The sequence below is a fragment of the Lemur catta genome, chromosome 7, assembly GCF_020740605.2.
Source record: "Lemur catta isolate mLemCat1 chromosome 7, mLemCat1.pri, whole genome shotgun sequence".
Taxonomy (NCBI): domain Eukaryota; kingdom Metazoa; phylum Chordata; class Mammalia; order Primates; family Lemuridae; genus Lemur; species Lemur catta.
Genome location: NC_059134.1, coordinates 83,883,690 through 83,902,547, shown reverse-complemented (window position 1 = coordinate 83,902,547; position 18,858 = coordinate 83,883,690). Strand labels below are relative to the sequence as shown.

The 18,858-nt window shown below is 40.1% G+C and overlaps 1 protein-coding gene across 3 annotated transcripts in view; it reads left to right on the top strand.

Annotated features, from left to right (window-relative positions):
* The first annotated feature begins 3,969 nt into the window (after positions 1-3,969).
* Positions 3,970-18,858, top strand: part of FBXO3 (F-box protein 3) — a 32,728-nt gene continuing 17,839 nt past the window's right edge. For 2 of the 3 annotated variants that reach the window (XM_045557773.1, XM_045557774.1), the window contains exons 1-3: positions 3,994-4,111; positions 7,719-7,808; positions 10,536-10,699. In XM_045557773.1, the coding sequence (XP_045413729.1) occupies positions 4,008-4,111; positions 7,719-7,808; positions 10,536-10,699 (358 nt within the window). In that variant the 5' untranslated portion in view covers positions 3,994-4,007. Of the gene's footprint in view, positions 4,112-7,718; positions 7,809-10,535; positions 10,700-18,858 lie in introns of all 3 variants that reach the window. The other variant, XM_045557772.1, reaches the window with a different exon arrangement.

The window sequence follows — 18,858 nt, the reverse complement described above, 5'->3', positions numbered from 1 at the left end:
ACTTAGTACATATAGCTGCTGGAACTGTACCTATAAATCTCTTACATCTGTCCCAGGCTTCTCATTAGCCATGGGTTCGTCTGCGGTTTTGCTCCACAGGAGCAGCTAAATCCACTCCAGATTTTTGTGTTAGCCCATCAGCTTGGCTGCCTTTCTGAGCAGCAGTGGCAGCCCCTAATCTCCACTCATCCCTGCAATTTTATCCTTCTCCCTGCTTTCAGCCACAAAGCATAAGCATATTCCTGAATTTTCCTGGGCTCTGCAGAGGCAAGTCTCCTTTTCATCAATCATGGGCAGCATTTCAGCCTCGGCCCAGGCTGACGCACTTGTTTGGGGGAGTTAGTGTCCTGCAGTCCCACCATGGTCCTCCCAGGCCCCCATCTCCTGGGCTCCCAAAGGCAAGGGCCACCTTAGCATAACCAGGAGAGCTGACACCAGGGCTGGTGTGACAGGACCCCTAGGACAAAGTGTTTTAGACCCTGGGGAGGCCCAGATGGACAGGGATGGTTCCAAAAACACTTAGCACTGAGACAAAGTGGAGTATAACTTTTATGCATGCAGCTGCCATTCAGGAGCCAAGGGCATGCACCCACCACCAACACTACGTGGTATAAATACAAATTGGGTTGGGGAAGTATGAACAGAGAAGGAGGAGTGTGTACACAACCCCTGCTCCCCATCCCAACTCCCAGCTTCCTTGTCCCGCTGAGAGTATGCCTAAGTTGAGCAGAGTGAGACTGGACACATCTCAAGGGGAGCTCAGTAGGGAAGGACCCTAAACTATGTTGTTGCACATAGGGTGGGTGGCTCAGGGGACACATCTAGGCTGCCATTTAGCAGGGGCCTCTAGAGCATCTGGTGCCTGCCCATTCTGTCTCCAAGCTAATGCAGATCTGCTGAGGCAGCTAGCTGCTAAACCATGACAACAGTGGAGAAAATGAAGCTATGGGGCCCTATGGATCTGTCCCCAACCACACTGTTAGGGAGCGCATCTCATCTTCTAAAGACCAGGCACAGCACCCTGTTCCTCTCGATCTCTCAGAGTCCTGAGCCCAGACGCTTGCACTTGATAAGATATGAATTAACATCTGAGGGATTGACCTAATGGGAACCTCAAAACCAAGAAGTTACAATGTGATTACCAAGAGGTATATGTTGTCTATTAAAAACCACTTGTCATAGACAAGGTGACACTGGGGTTGGTTCTAAAGGGAACATGTAAATATATTTATTTCCCAAGCATCATCCATCTCTATTTCTGAGAAAAGGAAAAAGCCTTTTTAAAAAAATTCCACATGTGAATTGTTCTTTTAGAACTTTGTGCTTTCTGATCTACCATAGGCATTATGATGGCAAGCAAATAATATGTTAGTGAAATTCTTCCATGATCTTCAGAGACCAGCTTCTAAAACAATTAGCAGGGTTGAATGGACTGTTTCTCCCACCCAGGCCCATAGGGTCTGGAGCCCTTCCCTCAGCCTTAGCCCAGGGGATCCAAATAACCAAGTCCTGGGCTGTCTTGTCCTACTTCTTCTCTTTCCAGCTGTTACTGGGGGTTATGTGGAAGGCAGTAGGAAGTCACAGCTCAGGAAGGGGCTCTCCTGGGTCCTGCGGCCTACATTGCTCCCCCAACGTCTTCCACCTTCCTTTCTGGGGAGAAAACTGGAGGCTGAGTTGAGGCCACCTCCCCAGAGTGGCCAGGGCTAATGCAGCAGGGGCTGGAAACCAGATGGCACTTTCCAGAGCAGGAAGCGGCAGAGACCAGCAGCCTGGAAAAGAGAGTATGAAAGGGCATGGCAGAAGCTCTGAGCCCAGCTGCATGGGAGAAGCAAATCTTCCACCTGAGTGCCCCTTCTGGCATTCTGGGGGAAACTTTTTACCACTTAAATGTTAATCCATTAAACATATATTTAGGGGTGCACATTTTTCCCCCTTTGCATCAGCCTCCAATATGGCTTACATGGCACTGTGGGATCCTGTTTTTATTTAAGATTTTGGTATTTTGTTTATCGTGAAATTTTTTTGCATTAAGATTTATTGTTAAAGATAGTACATTAAAATGTTAATTTTTTTGGTTGCTGAGTTTTTTGGCATCCTTTTAAATCTTGTGCCCCAGGTGAGTGACTCTCTCACCTCACCTTAGTCCTGACCTGACAGTAGGGTAACTTCATACTTTTGGTCTTCTGCATCAGGTCACAGCTGGATCAAGCCCAAGTACAACAGGACAGCAGAAGCAAATGCAGTGTGCCTGAAACTTCCATCAGCTATTGGATTTAAAACAAGTGGCCTACCTAAGGGAAAAATAGAGATAAGCATAAATTAGGATCAAATGTCTTTATAAGCATTTATATATAAACAGGCATGGTTCCCTCGTAAATAGAAATGATTGTTCTGTCTTCATTCATCCGTTCAATCTGATTTTAAACTTTGTTGAATACCATTCCAGGCCCTGAACTTAGAAGGATGAGTAAGACGAAGAGTTTACAGTTTGATGAGAGAGAGAACGACTTCTCAGAATCTAATTCAATAAATGCTCTAAGTATGTACATAAACAATTTGGAAGTACAGAGATGTAGGCAGAGGGTTTTTTGTTTTGTTTTGTTTTGCTGAGTGGGTGGTAGGAGTTAGAAATATTAAACAAAACCATAAATAGAAAGCATTAATAGTATGGTGAATTGAGGAAATGGACTTTTGGCAGGGGGAGGGAGGAAGAACATCAATTCTACTCTTCCAAATAGTAGCAACTTTCTTCCAAAATAGAAGAAACTTTCTCCAGGATGTGGAAGTTTGGAAAACTTCGTGATTTATGCATGCATAAGCTTGGGAAATTAACATTTATTGAGTATCTAGACAGACACTTTATACAAACAAAGAGTTATTACCATCCTTAATCTACCATAGGAGGGGTGGCTTTTAGAGATGAGGAATAGGCTCATAGGATTTAGGCATAGTTAACTACTCCAACATCTCAGAACTAGTAAAATAAGTAACAGGTGTATGAAGTCCAGGTCTGTCCGGACTCCCCAAATCCCCTCATACCCTGCCTCTGGAAAAGCAATGGAAAAGAAGAAATGAAGCAAGAGATATATTTCTTAGCTCACAACGCATTATATTAAATACTTAATTCTCCCACTCCCATTTTCATACCACTTTGGCAAAGCTGAAGAGTGGCCATCTTCAAGCCTCCATCAGTTACACCCTCTGGGAGTCTCAGTTCAGCCCTTCACACTCAGGGTGCTTAATTCTCCGGAATCTAAACCTTGGCCAAAATAAATTTTAAAACTTGAAAAAAATTCATTTACTATACACCTTGCATTGCCCTAATAGGCTCAAAAATAGCCATGATGACCAAATTAGGTGATAGCTGTTGACACTGAGACTCAGTCCATGTGCACATTTCATTTGAGGGAGATGGGCATGAAGTTATACCTTCGACGATCATCTTCCCAGTTTGGGAGAAGAGCCTCCCGCTGGTGCCTCCGACTGATCCCTGCCCCTGCCCGGACCGAGCGGACAAGGCTCGGCGCAGCCCTGCTGTGTGCGGGAGGCACACGCGACGAAGGAGCCTGAGATGGGGAAACCAAGGGTTCCTGGGCTGGAGAACGAAGAGAAACGGTGGGTGTGGGGGCCAACGGCGTACAGGCATTACTGTTAGATTTGGGGCGAGGCTTCGAGGATAACGGGTGTAAAATTTCGCAGGGGGTTAGGGAGACCGAGACAGAGACTTGGGAACAAAGACTGACACGCGTCCAGGCCAGGCAGGTGTAGGAACCAGAGAGCGAGGAGAGCGCGGAGGAGGATTAACCCGAGCGCCAGGAGGCGGGCAGAGCTCTGCACCCAGCCGCCGAGCGGGGGGCGGAGCCTTCCAGGGCCCGCCCTGAGGGCGGGGCCGCCCCGGCGGTTACATAACAAACCTGTGCCAGCGGCTGGGGAGCGGCCCGGGCGGCGGCGGGGGGCGGGGTCGGGGCGGGGCCGGGGCGGGACCGGACCTCACCGGGCCAGGCAAGATGGCGACCATGGAGACCGAGTCGACACCGCTGACCCTAGAATCGCTCCCTACCGATCCACTGCTCCTCATCTTATCCTTCTTGGACTACCGGGACCTAATCAAGTAATGGGATGACGCGTACGGCAGGGATGGGGACACGGGGAATGGAGGCGGTGAGGAAGGAGGGGAGGAGGCCGGGGCCGCCAGCCGGAGCCGGGCTCCCGCGGCACCAGAAGGTGACGCCAGGGCTGCCGTTATCCTGCAGAGCCAGCCGGGGCCCGGGGCGAGACGGGGGCAGTGAGGGCCCCACCCTGAGGTCGTCCTCCCGTCCAGGGCCCAGGCCTGAGGAGCGACGACAGCCCTGTCTCCCAGGCCTCGCCGAGGCCCAGTCGCAGGGGACGGAGGTGGCGCCCCCCATCCGCGCCCCGCGGACCCCCACCGGCCCCGCCAGTCTCCGCCCGGCCCGGCCCCGGCCGCTGTGGAAAAGCCCCTGCCCGGGGCGCGCGCTCTTCTCTGTTGGGCACGGGCCTGCGGAGTCTGGCGCCGGCGTGGGCAGGCTGGGCGTGCGAGAGAAAGAGGCAGGCAGCCCCCGACCCCCTTGGTGCGATTTCCCGGGCACCATAGTCTCTGACAGAGCTCACTTTCGGACTTCAATGCCTGAGAATTGTTTTGCCCTCAGCCGCCTTCCTTACGGTTTGCGTTGCATTTTGTGTTTTGGTACTGACTTCCGGTGATGCGATACAGGTGACTGTCTTCCCTCCTGTGGACCTTAGGTTTCCCACATTGCTAGCAGCTGTTCCAAAAATAAACACCGGTTGTTGATAAAGGTGGTTAAATGTCCAGTTCATTCAGAGGTTGGGACTGTGGGATGGAGGAAGAAATGGCGCTGCCAGCCCGCCCCTTGAGGTGTCAGGATTGTTTACACCCTTGACAGCTGGTGGCATGGCTTTGAGTTTCTTGTGCTGCCATGTATATTTACAGAGGAGGAAAAATCGCCCGTTTAGATTTTTTTTAATTGACCATTGGATTCTAACCCTTTGATGATTGTGTCTTGTGTTATTAGGGGTCCTTATTTCTTGGAGTTGCAGGTAGCTGTTGGTTGGTGTGGCTAAGTGGAGATAGAGGAATACCTCGAGTTTCTGGCTGCCACCTGTACTAGTACCTGCCAACACTTACTTTTCTAGAAAATACATTTTTTTTTCTCTAGTCAGGTTTGTACTAAAGCAGAAAAATTAAGTTTTTCTTTGGGACAGGCTGTTCCAGCTCCAAGTGTTTTCATCTGAAATATTCTGTTACTAGAACCTCTTACAATGTAGCCCCCCACCCCCAACCCCTAACTTTTGACTGCTGCAGGAATGATCTTTCCAAGACACATCTGGTTGTCATTCTCCTTAAAAACTTCTGATATTCCTTGTTGTTTACAGACTATAACCTAAACTTCAGGGGCATTGAAAGCCCTTATCACTTGGTTTATTATCTGAGGCCTTTCAGGCTTTATTTCTCCTCCACTATCGCATTGCACAATCATGCCAGCATACCATGCACTTGCACTTGTTTGTTCTGTGGCTTAAGCTCTTGACCCTGCCTGGAATGCCTTGCCCATGACTTCTCAACCTGGTAAGGTGGAATTCCTTTAAGACCCTCTTTTTACCCTCTTCCTTCCTCTGCAGAATTGATTTCCATGCCACATAGTGCACTTCTCAAATGTAAGTAAGGACTGCCTTGTTTATCTTTGTATTCATCATTTATTCAACAGATATGTTTTTGAGTGGCTGCTATGTGCCAGCCTGTTAAATGTTGGGGGCACAATAGTGAACAAGACAGATCAGGTCCCTCTCAGGGAGCTTATAGTCTAGTGGGCAAGATGGAAATACAAGTAAGTGCATAATTATGAGAGGTACACAGTGCTGTGAAGGAAATAAATAGAGTGCTCTGTTAAGGAATGGGAAGGGGGAGACGATCAATTAAAATTGAAAGGAGCTGCCATATATGAAGCATGGCATTTGTAACCCTGGCAGAGGGAACAGTGTGTTCAGAGGTTAACGGGACTTTTGAGCAAAGCCTGTTGGAAGAGCTAGAAGGCTGGTGTTGCTGGATGTAGGGAGTAACTCACAGGCATAGTGATGAGATGAGGCTGGTGAGTTCATGCAGGAGTTTGTGAGCCAAGGTGAGGAGATCAGATTTTATTTAAAATGCTTTAGGTAGTAACCAAAATTTTAAACAGGAACAACATGATCCCTCCATAAATGTCTGTGGAAATGAGCTGAATACCATCAAATTTTATCCACAGAAAAGTATCCAGTGTCCTGCATCTTGTGCATCCTATTTCCTGCACCATACACCCCAACTTTGCCAGGTGTCCAGCCCAGTGCCAAGCTTTGGTACATATTTGCTGAATTGGATGGGATTTGGTTGGATTGGTCCATTGGGAATCATCATGTAGTATCAGCTGCATAGTTTGAATCTGAGATTGTATGATGCCTTCTCCTTTCAGGGTGATTTATTGTACATGATTCTCAACCTTTACTATATATCAGAATTACTTGTGGCACTTTTTAAACGTACGATGGCTGAAGTGGAGATCTCACTCTAAACCAACTGATCAAAACCTCTAGAACATTAGTTTTCAACCCTGATGTGAATCGAAATCACCCTTGGTGCCTATTGCAGATTCTTTTATGTTGTTCAACTGCTAGGGTAGTGGAGGGAGAGGAATTGGGAAGAGGGAATGGAATCTCAATTCACAAAAAGGGAGGGATTCCTATGTTTATAAAAGTTAGTTTGGCCATCTCCTGAGCTTGGCGGAAAAGGATGAGGATGATGTTTCTGTAAAATCTGAAAATCAAATAAAGCCTATTCTGTTTACCATAGATTGGTTTTTAACATGCCCTACTCATGGTCTTGTCAAACCCCAGGTGATTTAAGATTCCATTAATTGATTAGCTATTGCCCAAATGAGATCTTTGAATACTTACTTTCTATAACTTGTATTTTCTCTTCAGAAAGGACAGAAATTCATTTTCCTAATCCTTGGTTCATTCTTTTTACAAATTAATTATGTAGCATAGCATTTATAGGATTGAAGCACTATTGTGTTAGAAATCTATGTATAGTAAGAAAATTAATTGCTTTTAAACTTCCATGTTTTGGGGCAGCTGATAACTTGTATATTGAATCAGAACTGTTATTTGGACACCCATGATGGGTGGACTCTCTAGTAGTTGCTTTAATGAAAAAGAGTTTTTGGCTGCAGTACTTTTTTCTTTAAGAAAAAAGTAGAAAAAAACAAGCAAAAGTCCTGTGCGTTTAATAGCATATATCTTACTATCTTACAGATCTTGGGGAAAAAAACCCAAAACCACTTGTTTATACCTAAATAACATTTCTTCCTATATGTAGAAATCATTACTGTCCTGATAATAAATGTGGGAAAGCTCATTGATTTGAGATTAATTCTAATGGAATATATGGTTTATAGACTTTCATGTGAAAATTACAATTGTAGAGGTGTCAGGGTTTATTTGTAAACTTAAATAGTTTCTCTACTCAGAAGGTAATTAAACTACTTAACAGGTTAAACAGGTTTTAGAAAATATTGTTTTGTAAAATACTGTAATTATAAGGATAACAAATGATAAAAGCAAAGACATAAAACAAAACTTAATATTTTGTTTTAATCATTATTTTTCAATTTTCCTATTTTCTTTTATACTAATCATGAATCTGCCAGTTGTTGCTATGTCAGTCGAAGACTTAGCCAGCTATCAAGTCATGATCCTCTGTGGAGAAGACATTGCAAAAAATACTGGCTGATATCTGAGTGAGTATGAGGGAAATATGTATTCTTGAAACTTAGTCCTTGGCTTCCATAACACTAGTCTGTCCTGATTTCTTTCTAGCCCTTGTCTCTTTTTCTTGATGGCTCTTATGCCTGCTTGTAAATGTTGGTATTCTCCAAGGTTCTGTCCTTGACCCACTGCTCTTCTCCCTTTCTGAACTCTTCTGCATGCATTGTTGCAGTTGGTAGTGACTACCTGTGTGCTTCCAACTGCCAAACCTCAGTCTCCCTCCCTGACATTGCCACTGAGCTCTAGACTTGTTTGTCCAACTGTCTGCTGGACCTTTCCACTGGCTGTCTTGCACTGGTTAACTTCAGTAATTATTCAGTAAATGTTAACAAATTTGACAGAATCAAAGAATAGATGACAGAAGGTGGGAGTTGGGAAAGGTGAAAGAAAAGGTGGGAATACTAATATCTTTTTCTTAGATTGAGGAGAGTCAGGTAGTGACTCAAGAAGTACAGATAGATTTAGGCCGGGCGTGGTGGCTCACGCCTGTAATCCTAGCACTCTGGGAGGCCAAGGCGGGTGGATTGCCCAAGGTCAGGAGTTCAAGACCAGCCTGAGCTAGAGCGAGACCCCGTCTCTACTAAAAATAGAAAGAAATTATCTGGCCAACTAAAATATATATAGAAAAAATTAGCCGGGCATGGTGGCGGATGCCTGTAGTCCCAGCTACCCAGGAGGCTGAGGCAGGAGGATCGCTTAAGCCCAGGAGTTTGAGGTTGCTGTGAGCTAGGCTGATGCCACGGTACTCACTCTAGCCCAGGCAACAAAGCGAGACTCTGTCTCAAAAAAAAAAAAAAAAAAGAAATACAGATTTAACACATTAACTGCCATGTGAGTTGTATTTAATTCATACTAGTTTTGAGCCCCAGACCTCGTGAAGCAAAACCTGGGCAAAATCCTGCAGTTGGTTCATGAAAATCTTACTTGTTGATGTTCTTATTGTTACAATTAAGATTGACAAATTAATTTTAAAAATGTGGATTAAGTGAATAGATATCAATAAATTTCATTTTTTATTAAATTTTTCATCAAATTAGAAACAATCATTTTGTTTTTGAAGTTTTTATTCTATTTTTGTAATAAAACACCACAGCCCCAAGGAAAAAATTTTTTTGTCTAGTGTGGCAGTCAGTGTGTTAAGTATATTATTTAAAGATGCAACCTTTAGGTAGAACCAAAAATTAGTAACAGAGATATCAAACATTGGGAGGAGGAAGAACAGGGAATGGGGAATTTTAAGTATTGCTATGTCTTCATATTTCACTTTAGGGTATCAGTAGAAAATTGATAAAATTGATAAATCAAGAACTAAAGGCATAAACATTTGGATTTATAGAGATAAATTCCAGAAATAACTAAAGTTTCCTTTGAGGGGTTAGGCTTAGAACAAGAAACTAGTTTTTCATGTAAGTTCTTTGGTACTTTTTAGTTTTGATAATGTATGTGTATATTATTTAGATTAATAAAAAGATGCTACTGTTTTCCTCACACACACCCCAAATTGTTTTTTTCCCCATTCCTAAACTTATCCTGCATTCTTAGTCTTGATGGCAGTACCATCTACCCGGACATTCCAGCCAGAATTAGGAATTATCCTAGATCTGTCTCTTTCCCTTTCCTCTACCCCGCCCTCCCTCCCTCCTCCTACATTCATTTCGTTACCAAGCCTTTCTGATTTTAGTTTCTGTGTATTTTGAGAGTCTTCCTATTCATTTCATCTAGCTACCACAGTTTTAATTCATTTCATCTCTTACTAGGACTACTGCGAAACCCTCCTAACTCATCTTTATACCCTTTAAATCCACCCCTCCCAAACAACAACCACAATTCTGCTCTTTTAACTCCCTTGTTAAAACCCTTCTGTGTCTCTCCATTCCCTACAGGATGAAGTCCAAGCTCATTGGTATGTTACCTTAAGGCCTTTTGTGGCTGCCTTATTCTCTGTCCCTTCTGACTCTTAAATTTACACTTCATTCTTTCTCCCTGATTAGACTATACATTTTCTGAAGGCAAAAAAATGTGCGTAGGCTAGATGCAGTGGTATGCTCCTGTAGGTCCAGCTACTGGGGAGACTAAGGCAGGAAGATCACTTGAGCCCAGGAGTTTGAGGCAAGCCTGGGCAACATAGTGAGACCCCATCTCAAAAAAAAAAAAAAAAAAAAGTACCATATTTTTGAATGTCCTCAGTGGCTAAGTGGGCACTCAATATATGTTTGGGGAATTATACCAAATAGAAATGTTGAATCATGTAATTACTTTGATGCTTTATGTTTCTCTGGCTAATTCAATGTAGATGTGCTAGATTAATCTTATTACATCATTAGATTCTAAGTATTCTCTAAAATAGAACATTATAAAATTTAAAATTTTATAATTGATATATATTTAAGAGTAAGTTGAAATTTAAACCCCACATATTATTCATACTATATTTTGTTAAAAATTAGAAAACTTAGAAAAAAACAAGTCGGAAGTGAGAAAATAAGTGACTCATAATCCCACCGTGCCAGCAGTAACTTTTATTAAAATTTTTGATATATATATCACTTTTTGCTATCTAGTCTTCATTTGTGGCTAAAATAAATGAAAAGGAAGGCAAAAGTAGGCACAAATATCCAATAAAGTATGTTGGTAAGTGTTTAAAATAAATGCCAATATAATTTCAAAAGATTTTTAATCTCTGTTTTTAATCTATTTAGGGAAGAGAAAACACAGAAGAATCAGTGTTGGAAATCTCTCTTCATAGACACTTACTCTGATGTAGGAAGATACATTGACCATTATGCTGCTATTAAAAAGGCTTGGGATGATCTCAAGAAATATTTGGAGCCCAGGTGTCCTCGGATGGTTTTATCTCTGAAAGGTACTGGAATCCAGGATCCCTTTTCCTCATTTTTGTTACTATTAGTATAAATAGGTTAGTTTAAATAACTTTGAGTCTCCATCATCTGTACAACTGTTTACTCCAATCTGTTTGTAATTCACTGTTCACATTTGGTCAAGGAAGTAGAACACCAGTATTGCTTTAGTGCTTCCCCTGTTTTTGCTCAGCCTTGGGACCCACATGATTATTTATGAGAAGGGAAAGCTGAACTCCTTTTATCCTTATATTTATTTTATATAAAGTAACTTGTTACTTTATATAGATTAATATTATTATATCATTACATCTGTATATAAAGAATATTAAATATTCTTTAATATTTGGAAAAAACCTGGGTCTTTAAGAGAAAAGGTGTCATAATAGAGTAAGGAAAACTTTTATCCTTATTTTGAGATTTACAGAGTAGTGAAACTAAGATTTGAACTGATGTCTGTTTGACCCCAGGATCTGTGCTGTTTCTACTACACTATTATTGTCCAACTTTGGCAAGAAATATTAACAAGCTATTTTCATTAATTTGATTTGTTGATTAATTGCCCATGAAAATGCATAGATTATAGATATATTGCTACTTATCTGTTTTACCTTCCTAGGTTTTTTCAGATTTCTCCACTGAAAGGCATTGTATACATGGTTTGAATTTGCTAAGCTAAAATTGTAATCAATTCTTCTCAAATGTTTTTCTTCTATTAACACTAAGCACTCTTTTGAAATAGCATTCCTTTTGCATTTCACATTTCCACTGTCATTTTCCTTGCAAGTATTACTTTCATACAAAACGTGATTACATGACCGTGTGCTTAAAACTGAATTGCTAGAAGATAGAAGGAAGAATAATTTGGCAGAGAGAGTAAAGTATAACTTTGAAGGAAAGTACCCTTGATTAATATTTTTAATAGCTTATTTTCTTAGAGGAAAAGAATATTATTATTTACCTGATATGTGGGGTTAAGTATTTCAAGAGGAAAATAATTCTGAAAACAGGTATTTGGTGGTGATAAGTAAAATAGGGAAGGGCTTACAATAGCTATTGTTTATTAAACACAAAGCTAAGCCCTAAGCTAAGTATTTTGTGCATATTACTCCATTTAATTTGCAAAAATCTTGGCATAAGTAATTATTATTTTATAGGTAAAACCACCTAAGGTATAAAACACTAAGTTGTTTACAAAAAAAACCACAACAAATCCAGGATTTGAATGTAGAACAGACTCTAGAGCTATAGTCTTAACATTGATTGAAGGGAGAACAGATCTATCTTATTTTGTCTAGAATGTCTTAGGCGTCTTTAAGAGCTACTCCAAATATTAGGACATTTGGAATGTGAAAATGTAGACATGGTTCTCCTCTTAGACACAGAGCTACCAAGAAGGGAGGAAAGTAAAGATACATAACAGCTTCTCTCTGCAACCTCCTCTTTTTAAATTCGCATTCAATTTGGTATTTCCAGGCTGACTACTATTCTGTGCCTCGTGGTTGGCAGGGAGGTTGTCAGAGAATTCTTTGATAGTTCCTGTTTTACTCCCAGCCTCCCAGGTACCAGTTCTCTGAGACTTTGTTATAAGTTGGAATAGGATAAAGGCTCTTTGATATCTACAATGCTGGGGATTCTAGGAACTCTGGGTTTGTGAATTTTAGAACTGAGTCAGGAACCTAGCTACTCACCACAGATGCAACAATCTCTGATTCAATTTCACGAATACAGAGGTAGCAGATAAAAAGGAAAATCAGAAAGCAAATAGGCATTGGTCTTGGGAAGATTTTTATGAAATATCTTGAAATTATGGCATATTAATGTTCTTATCACATATCTTCAAATTTCATATTTACCTTAAGGGTTGGCTTAGAATTGTAGAGCTAGAAGGGACCTTACAGATCATTTAGACCAAGGGTTAGCAAACTTTTTTTTTTTAAAGGGCCAGATAGTAAATGTTTTAGGCTTTGTGGGATACATGGTCTCTATCACAACTGTTCAACTCAAGTGTTGTCGCAGGAAGCAGCCATAGGTAATACGTAAACACATAGATGTGGTTGTGTTCCATTAAAATGTTATTTACAGAAACGGGTAGCAGGCCACGCTTTGGGCTGTGGGCTATAATTTCCCTATCCCTGATTTATGCTAGTGCCCTCATATTACAGGTGAAGAAATATACCCAGAGAGTTTAGGTGACTCATCCAAGGTCTCAAAACTAGTAACAGAGATAAAACTCTATAACCTAGCCTTCTTGGCTCCCAGTAAACTTTTCACTGCTTCTTCGTATGAATATGTGAACGGAGAAAGAAAGTAAATGAATATTTATTGAGGAACAATAAAGCACTTTATTAAACATATGAAGTTTTAGGTAATCCTCATTACAATTCTCTGAGGGAGGTGGTATTTTCCCCGTTTTGCAGGTGAGGAAACAGAATTGAAGAGGTGAAATAACTTGCCAGAGATCACACAGTCAGTAACTGGTAGAGCCAAGATTTGAACCCTGGTCTGTCTGGCTCCCAAATTCTATCATAGTAGGATGCCTCTTTCAACCTTGATTTTACTGTATTGTAAATGTATATTTCCTTATATTTTTGTTTTTGCCATGTTTGTTTTTGGTTTTGTTTTTACATTTTTCTGTCTAGCTGCTCTCTCTCTTCAAGAAATTCTTGGTTTCTTAATACTGTATGTTAAATGTCTAACATGTAGCATATACCATACAAATACGAGTTTCTTTCCTCATTCAAGAGTTCAGGTACCTATTCAGTTTGATTCTTTTGTACTAAACTTTCTCTTTTTTAAAATAAACTTTTTATTTTGGGGTAATCTGAGATTTACAGGAAAGTTGCAAAGATAGTTCAGAGAGTTCTATATACCCTTCACCCGGTTTCAGTTACCCATAATATATCCCACCATGGGACACTTACCAAATCAAACATCTTCATTGGTCCATTACTGTTAACTAAACTCCAGACTTCATTTAGATTTCACCAGATTTTCCATTAATGTCCATTTTCTGTTCCAAGATACGGTCCAGAATACTACTTTGTACTTAGTTGTTATGTCTCCTTAGTGCACTCTGGGCTGTGGCCCTTTCTCCATCTTTCCTTGTCTTTTATGACGTTGACAGTTTTGACAAAGTATTGCTCAGGTATTTTGTACAAAGTCTCTCAAATTCTCTTTGTCTTAATATTTTATTCATGGTTAGACGAGAGCTGGAGTTACGGTTTTTTAGAAAGATTATTGCAGAGGTGAAGTGCCCCTCTCATCACATTATATCTGAGAGTACGTGATATCATTAATGATGTTAACTAACATACAGAAATGTGCAATCATCACAAAGTGAACATGCTCATCATAACACCCTCCAGATCAAGAAGTAGGATATTACCTGTACCTAGAAGCCCCCCTCATATTCCTTCCTTCTTGCACAGAGGCAGCTGCTATCCTGATAGTTAATGCTATCAAGTACTTTTCTCTTTTTTGAACTTTATGTAAATTGCATGATTAAGTATGTATTTCACATGAATTATTTCTATTTTGTTTGTGAGATTCAACTATGTTATGTACAACAGTCGTTCCTTTTTGATACAGTGTAGTACTGCATTATATGAGTAGACTACAATGTATACATTCATTCTACTATTAATAGATATCAGGGTTATTTCCAGTTCTGGCTGTTACCAATAATGCTGTACACTTTTATGTACATTTTTCTGTACAAGTATAGTTCTATCGGGTAAATACCGAGTGTTGGGTTTGCTGGGTTAAGTGTGCTTATATTAAACTTCAAAAGATGCTGTCAGTTTTCTAAAGTGGTTCTACCAGTTTACATTTCTACCAGCACTTTTAATGTTGTCATCATTCTTTTTACTTTAGGTTTTTTGCTGGGTATGTAGTGGTGGTTTTAATTTGCATTTCCCTGAGAATATATGATAATGACAGTTGTATTTCTAATTTTCCAGTCTTTATATACATTTATTTCTTTTTCTTGCTTTTTTGCACTGACTAGGCCCTTCATTTCATTGTTGGGGAGAAGTGATGATGGTGGGCATCCTTATCTTTCTGATTGCAAAGGGAAAATTTTAACATTTCACCGTTAAATAGGATGTTTGCTATAGGTTTTTTGTAGATATTCTTTGTCAGATTGAAGAAAGTCCCTTCTGATCCTAGTTTGGGAAGTGAGTTTTTTTGTGTTTTAAATGGATAATTGAATTTCTATCAAATGCCTTGTCTGCTTATGATTCCAATATGATTTTTCTCCTTCATTCTGTTAATGCAATGAATTGCATTGATGGATTTTCTGAATATTAAACTAACTTTGTATTCCTGGAATAAACTTACTTTGGTTATAGTATATTATCCTTTTTATATGTATTGGATTTGATTTGCTAGTATTTTACTGGGATTTTTTACATCTATGTTCATTAGAGAGTTTGGCCCGTAATTTTCCTTTCTTGAAATGTTCGTGTCAGGTGTTGGTATCAAGATGATGCTGGCCTTGTAAAACGAGTTGGGAAGTGTTGTCTCTTTTTTCTGTTCCCTGGAAGAGTTTCTGTAAGCTTGGTCTTATTTTTTCCTTAAGTGATTAGTAGAATGCACCAGCAAAGCCATTCAATCCTGGAGGTTTCATCATAGGAAGCTTTTAAATTAAAGATTCAATTTCTTTATTACATGTAGGACTATTCAGATTTCCTATTTATTCTTATGCCAGTTTTGATAAGTTGTTTTTCTAGGAAATTGTCACCTTCATTTCCATTTTCAGATTTATTGACATAAAGTTTTTCATAATATCCTCTTTTAAAAATTTTTTTTTTATTTCAGCATATTACGGGGGTACAAATGTTTAGGTTACGTATATTGCCCTTGCCCCACCCGAGTCAGAGCTTCAAGCGTGTCCATCCCCCAGACGGTGGGCACTACACCCATTAGGTGTGTATATACCCATCCCCTCATCCCCCCTCCCGTCTACCTGACACCCAATGAATGTTATTACTATATATGCACTTAAGTGTTGATTAGTTAATACCAATTTGATGGTGAGTACATGTGGTGCTTGTTTTTCCATTCTTGGGATACTTCACTTAGTAGAATGGGTTCTAGCTTTATCCAGGATAATACAAGAGGTGCTATATTAACATTGTTTTTTGTGGCTGAATAGAACTCCATGGTATACATATAGCACATTTTATTAATCCACTCGTGTATTGATGGGCACTTGGGTTGTTTCCACATCTTTGCAATTGTGACTTGTGCTGCTATAAACATCTAATGCAGATGTCTTTTTTACAGAATGTTTTTTTTTCCTTTGGGTAAATAACCTAGTAGTGGGATTGCTGGATCAAATGGTAGTTCTACTTGTATCTCTTTGAGGTATCTATTGCTTTCCACAGAGGTTGTACTAGTTTGCAGTCCCAAATATCTTCTTTTTAATGCTTGTTGGATCTGTAGTAATATCACCTTTTCCATTTCTGATATTAGCTATTTATACTTTCTCTCTGTTTTTCTTTTTCTTTCTTTTTTTTTTTTTGAGATAGAGTCTCACTCTGGTGACCAGGCTAGAGTGCCGTGGCATCAGCCTTGCTCACAGCAACCTCAAATTCCTGGGGTCAAGCGATCCTCCTGCCTCAGCCTCCCGAGTAGCTGGAACTACAGGCATGTGCCACCATGCCCGGCTAATTTTTCTATATATATTTTAGCTGTCCATATAATTTCTTTCTATTTTTAGTAGAGATGGGGTCTCACTCTTGCTCAGGCTGGTCTTGACTCCTGAGCTCAAACAATCCTCCCGCCTTGGCCTCCCAGAGTGCTAGGATTACAGGCATGAGCCACCATGCCTGGCCCTTTCTGTTTTTCTTGATCAGTCTTGCTAGGTAGGGGCTAATTAATTTTATGAATCTTTTCAAAGAACTGGCTTTTACCTTTGTCGTTTCTCTTATTGTGTGTTTGTTTTTAATTTCATTAATTTCTTTGATACCTTCTCTTTGAATTTACTGTGATTTTTTTTTTTTTTTTTTTGTCCTGACTTGAGGTGATTGGTTAGATCATAGATTTTCAGGCTATCTTGTTTTTCCAAATGAATTTAGGGCCATAAATTTCTCTGTAAGCATATTATTTTTGTCCCATAAGTTTTATATGTTGTATTTTCATTACCATGCAGTTCAAAATATTTTCTGATTTATTCTGATTTCTTCTTTTAACCCATGGGTTATATAGAAATGTATTGCTTAATTTTCAAACATTTGGGGATGTTTTAGTAATCAGTAATCTTTTTTATATAATGTATATTTTTCCCTGTGATCAGAGAATGTGCCTTATATGAGTTCAGTCATTTAAAATTTCTTGGAACAGGCCAGGCTCAGTGGCTCACACCTTTAATCCTAGCACTCTGGGAGGCCGAGGCAAGAGGATTGCTTGAGGTCAGGAGTTCAAGACCAGCCTGAACAAGAGTGATGGTCTGAGGTGGAGCCCAGGTAGCAGCCTACCCGGTCCGTGGAAAAACTGTCTTCCATGAAATTGGTCCCTGGTATCAAAAAGGTTGGGGACCACTGCGTTATGCCATAAGAAGTTACCTTGTAGTATTTCTTTAAATGAGGGACTGCTGCTGCTGAATTTTTCAGATTTTGTTTGCCTAAAAATGTATTTACTTCATTGTCACTGTTGAAGGATGTATTCACTGGATGTAGAATGCTAGTCAGCAGTGATTTTTTTTTTTCCCACCACTTTGAAAATATCAATTCTTCTGACTTCTGTTTCCACTGAGAATTTTGCTGTCAGTCTTATTGTTGTTCCTTTGAAGGTAATTATGTGCTTTTTCCCTCCTCTGGCTACTCTGAAGATTTCTTTGTCTTTGATTTTCAGCAATTTTCCAGTGATGTGTCTTGATGTGATTTTCTTTGTAATTATTCACCGTGGGGTTTATAGTGCTTCTTGAATCATGGTTTGATATTTTCACCAATTTCAGAAAAATTCTCTGCTGTTATCGCTTCAAATACTGCTGCCCCATTCTGTTTCTCCTCTCCTTCCAGGATTCCAATGCATGTACCATAGACCTTTCCACCATGTCCTCCCGTATGTGTCTTATATTCTTATTGTATTTTTCCACCCATTTTTGTCTTCTGGCCCAGCTTCCAGTTTGTAACTCCATCTTCAGCTTTAAACCTCTTGCTGTTAAACCCTTTCAGTGTATTCTTAATTTTAGTTATTGTGTTCTTCAGTTCTAAGATTTCCATTTGATTCATTTTTATAGTTTCTTATTTTTTACTGAAAGTCTCCATCTTGTCATTTAATTCATTGAATTAATTAATATCAATTGCAGCTATTTTTAAGTCCTTGTTTACTAACTGCAGTAACTGGATGTATTGTGTATTTAGTTCTACTTTCTGTTTTTTCTCTTGCTCTTTAGTCAGCTCTTGTCTTCATATATGCCTAGTTTTTCTGATTGATTGCTAAACATAATTTTGAGTTTGGGGATAATGTTATTTTCTTCTAGAGATTTACTTTGGCTTTTAGCTGGCAGCTAGTCAAGGGGCAGATTACCTTAATCCAGTTGGGGACTGATTTGATTGGAAGCTGGGCTTTAATCTTTGTAAGGACTATTCTATTTTCATGGTCCTTCAGGATCCTAGTCAAAAAACTTTGGGTTTTCCCAGGTCCTTTTCTCCTTTGTGGACCCTAAACTTCAAGTTCTTTACTGTCCAGCCCTGTGGTACTGCCTAATTGTGCAGCAGCTTGGCCTCTCAGCCTCATGTTTGCTTTCAGAATTGGCAGTTGCCTCACATGGTGGTTCCTGATGCCTGGCTAATCTGTCAGGTTTTTATTCTTCTGGACTCTGCACCCCACCCCACCCCCCAGCCTTTGTAGTACTCTAGAAGTCTTCAAACCGAGTATTTTTGTTGTTCAGGTTTGGTCCAACAAACTGGTGGACCATTGCTGGGAGTAGATTTCTTCTCTTGGTGTTTGCAATTAATTCCTGCTTTTTAAAGCTAGAATATATGGCAAGTTTACAAACATGCAAAGTAGAATTCAAGTTAATGACCTCCTCATGGCATGAACCTATACCATATGTCCTATATTTCCCATTAAGAGACTACATTAAAACTCTTGAGCAACATTGGTTTAGAGTACTTCTGGAGGCTTTTTGTTTTTTTAAGTAAAGCAGTATGAA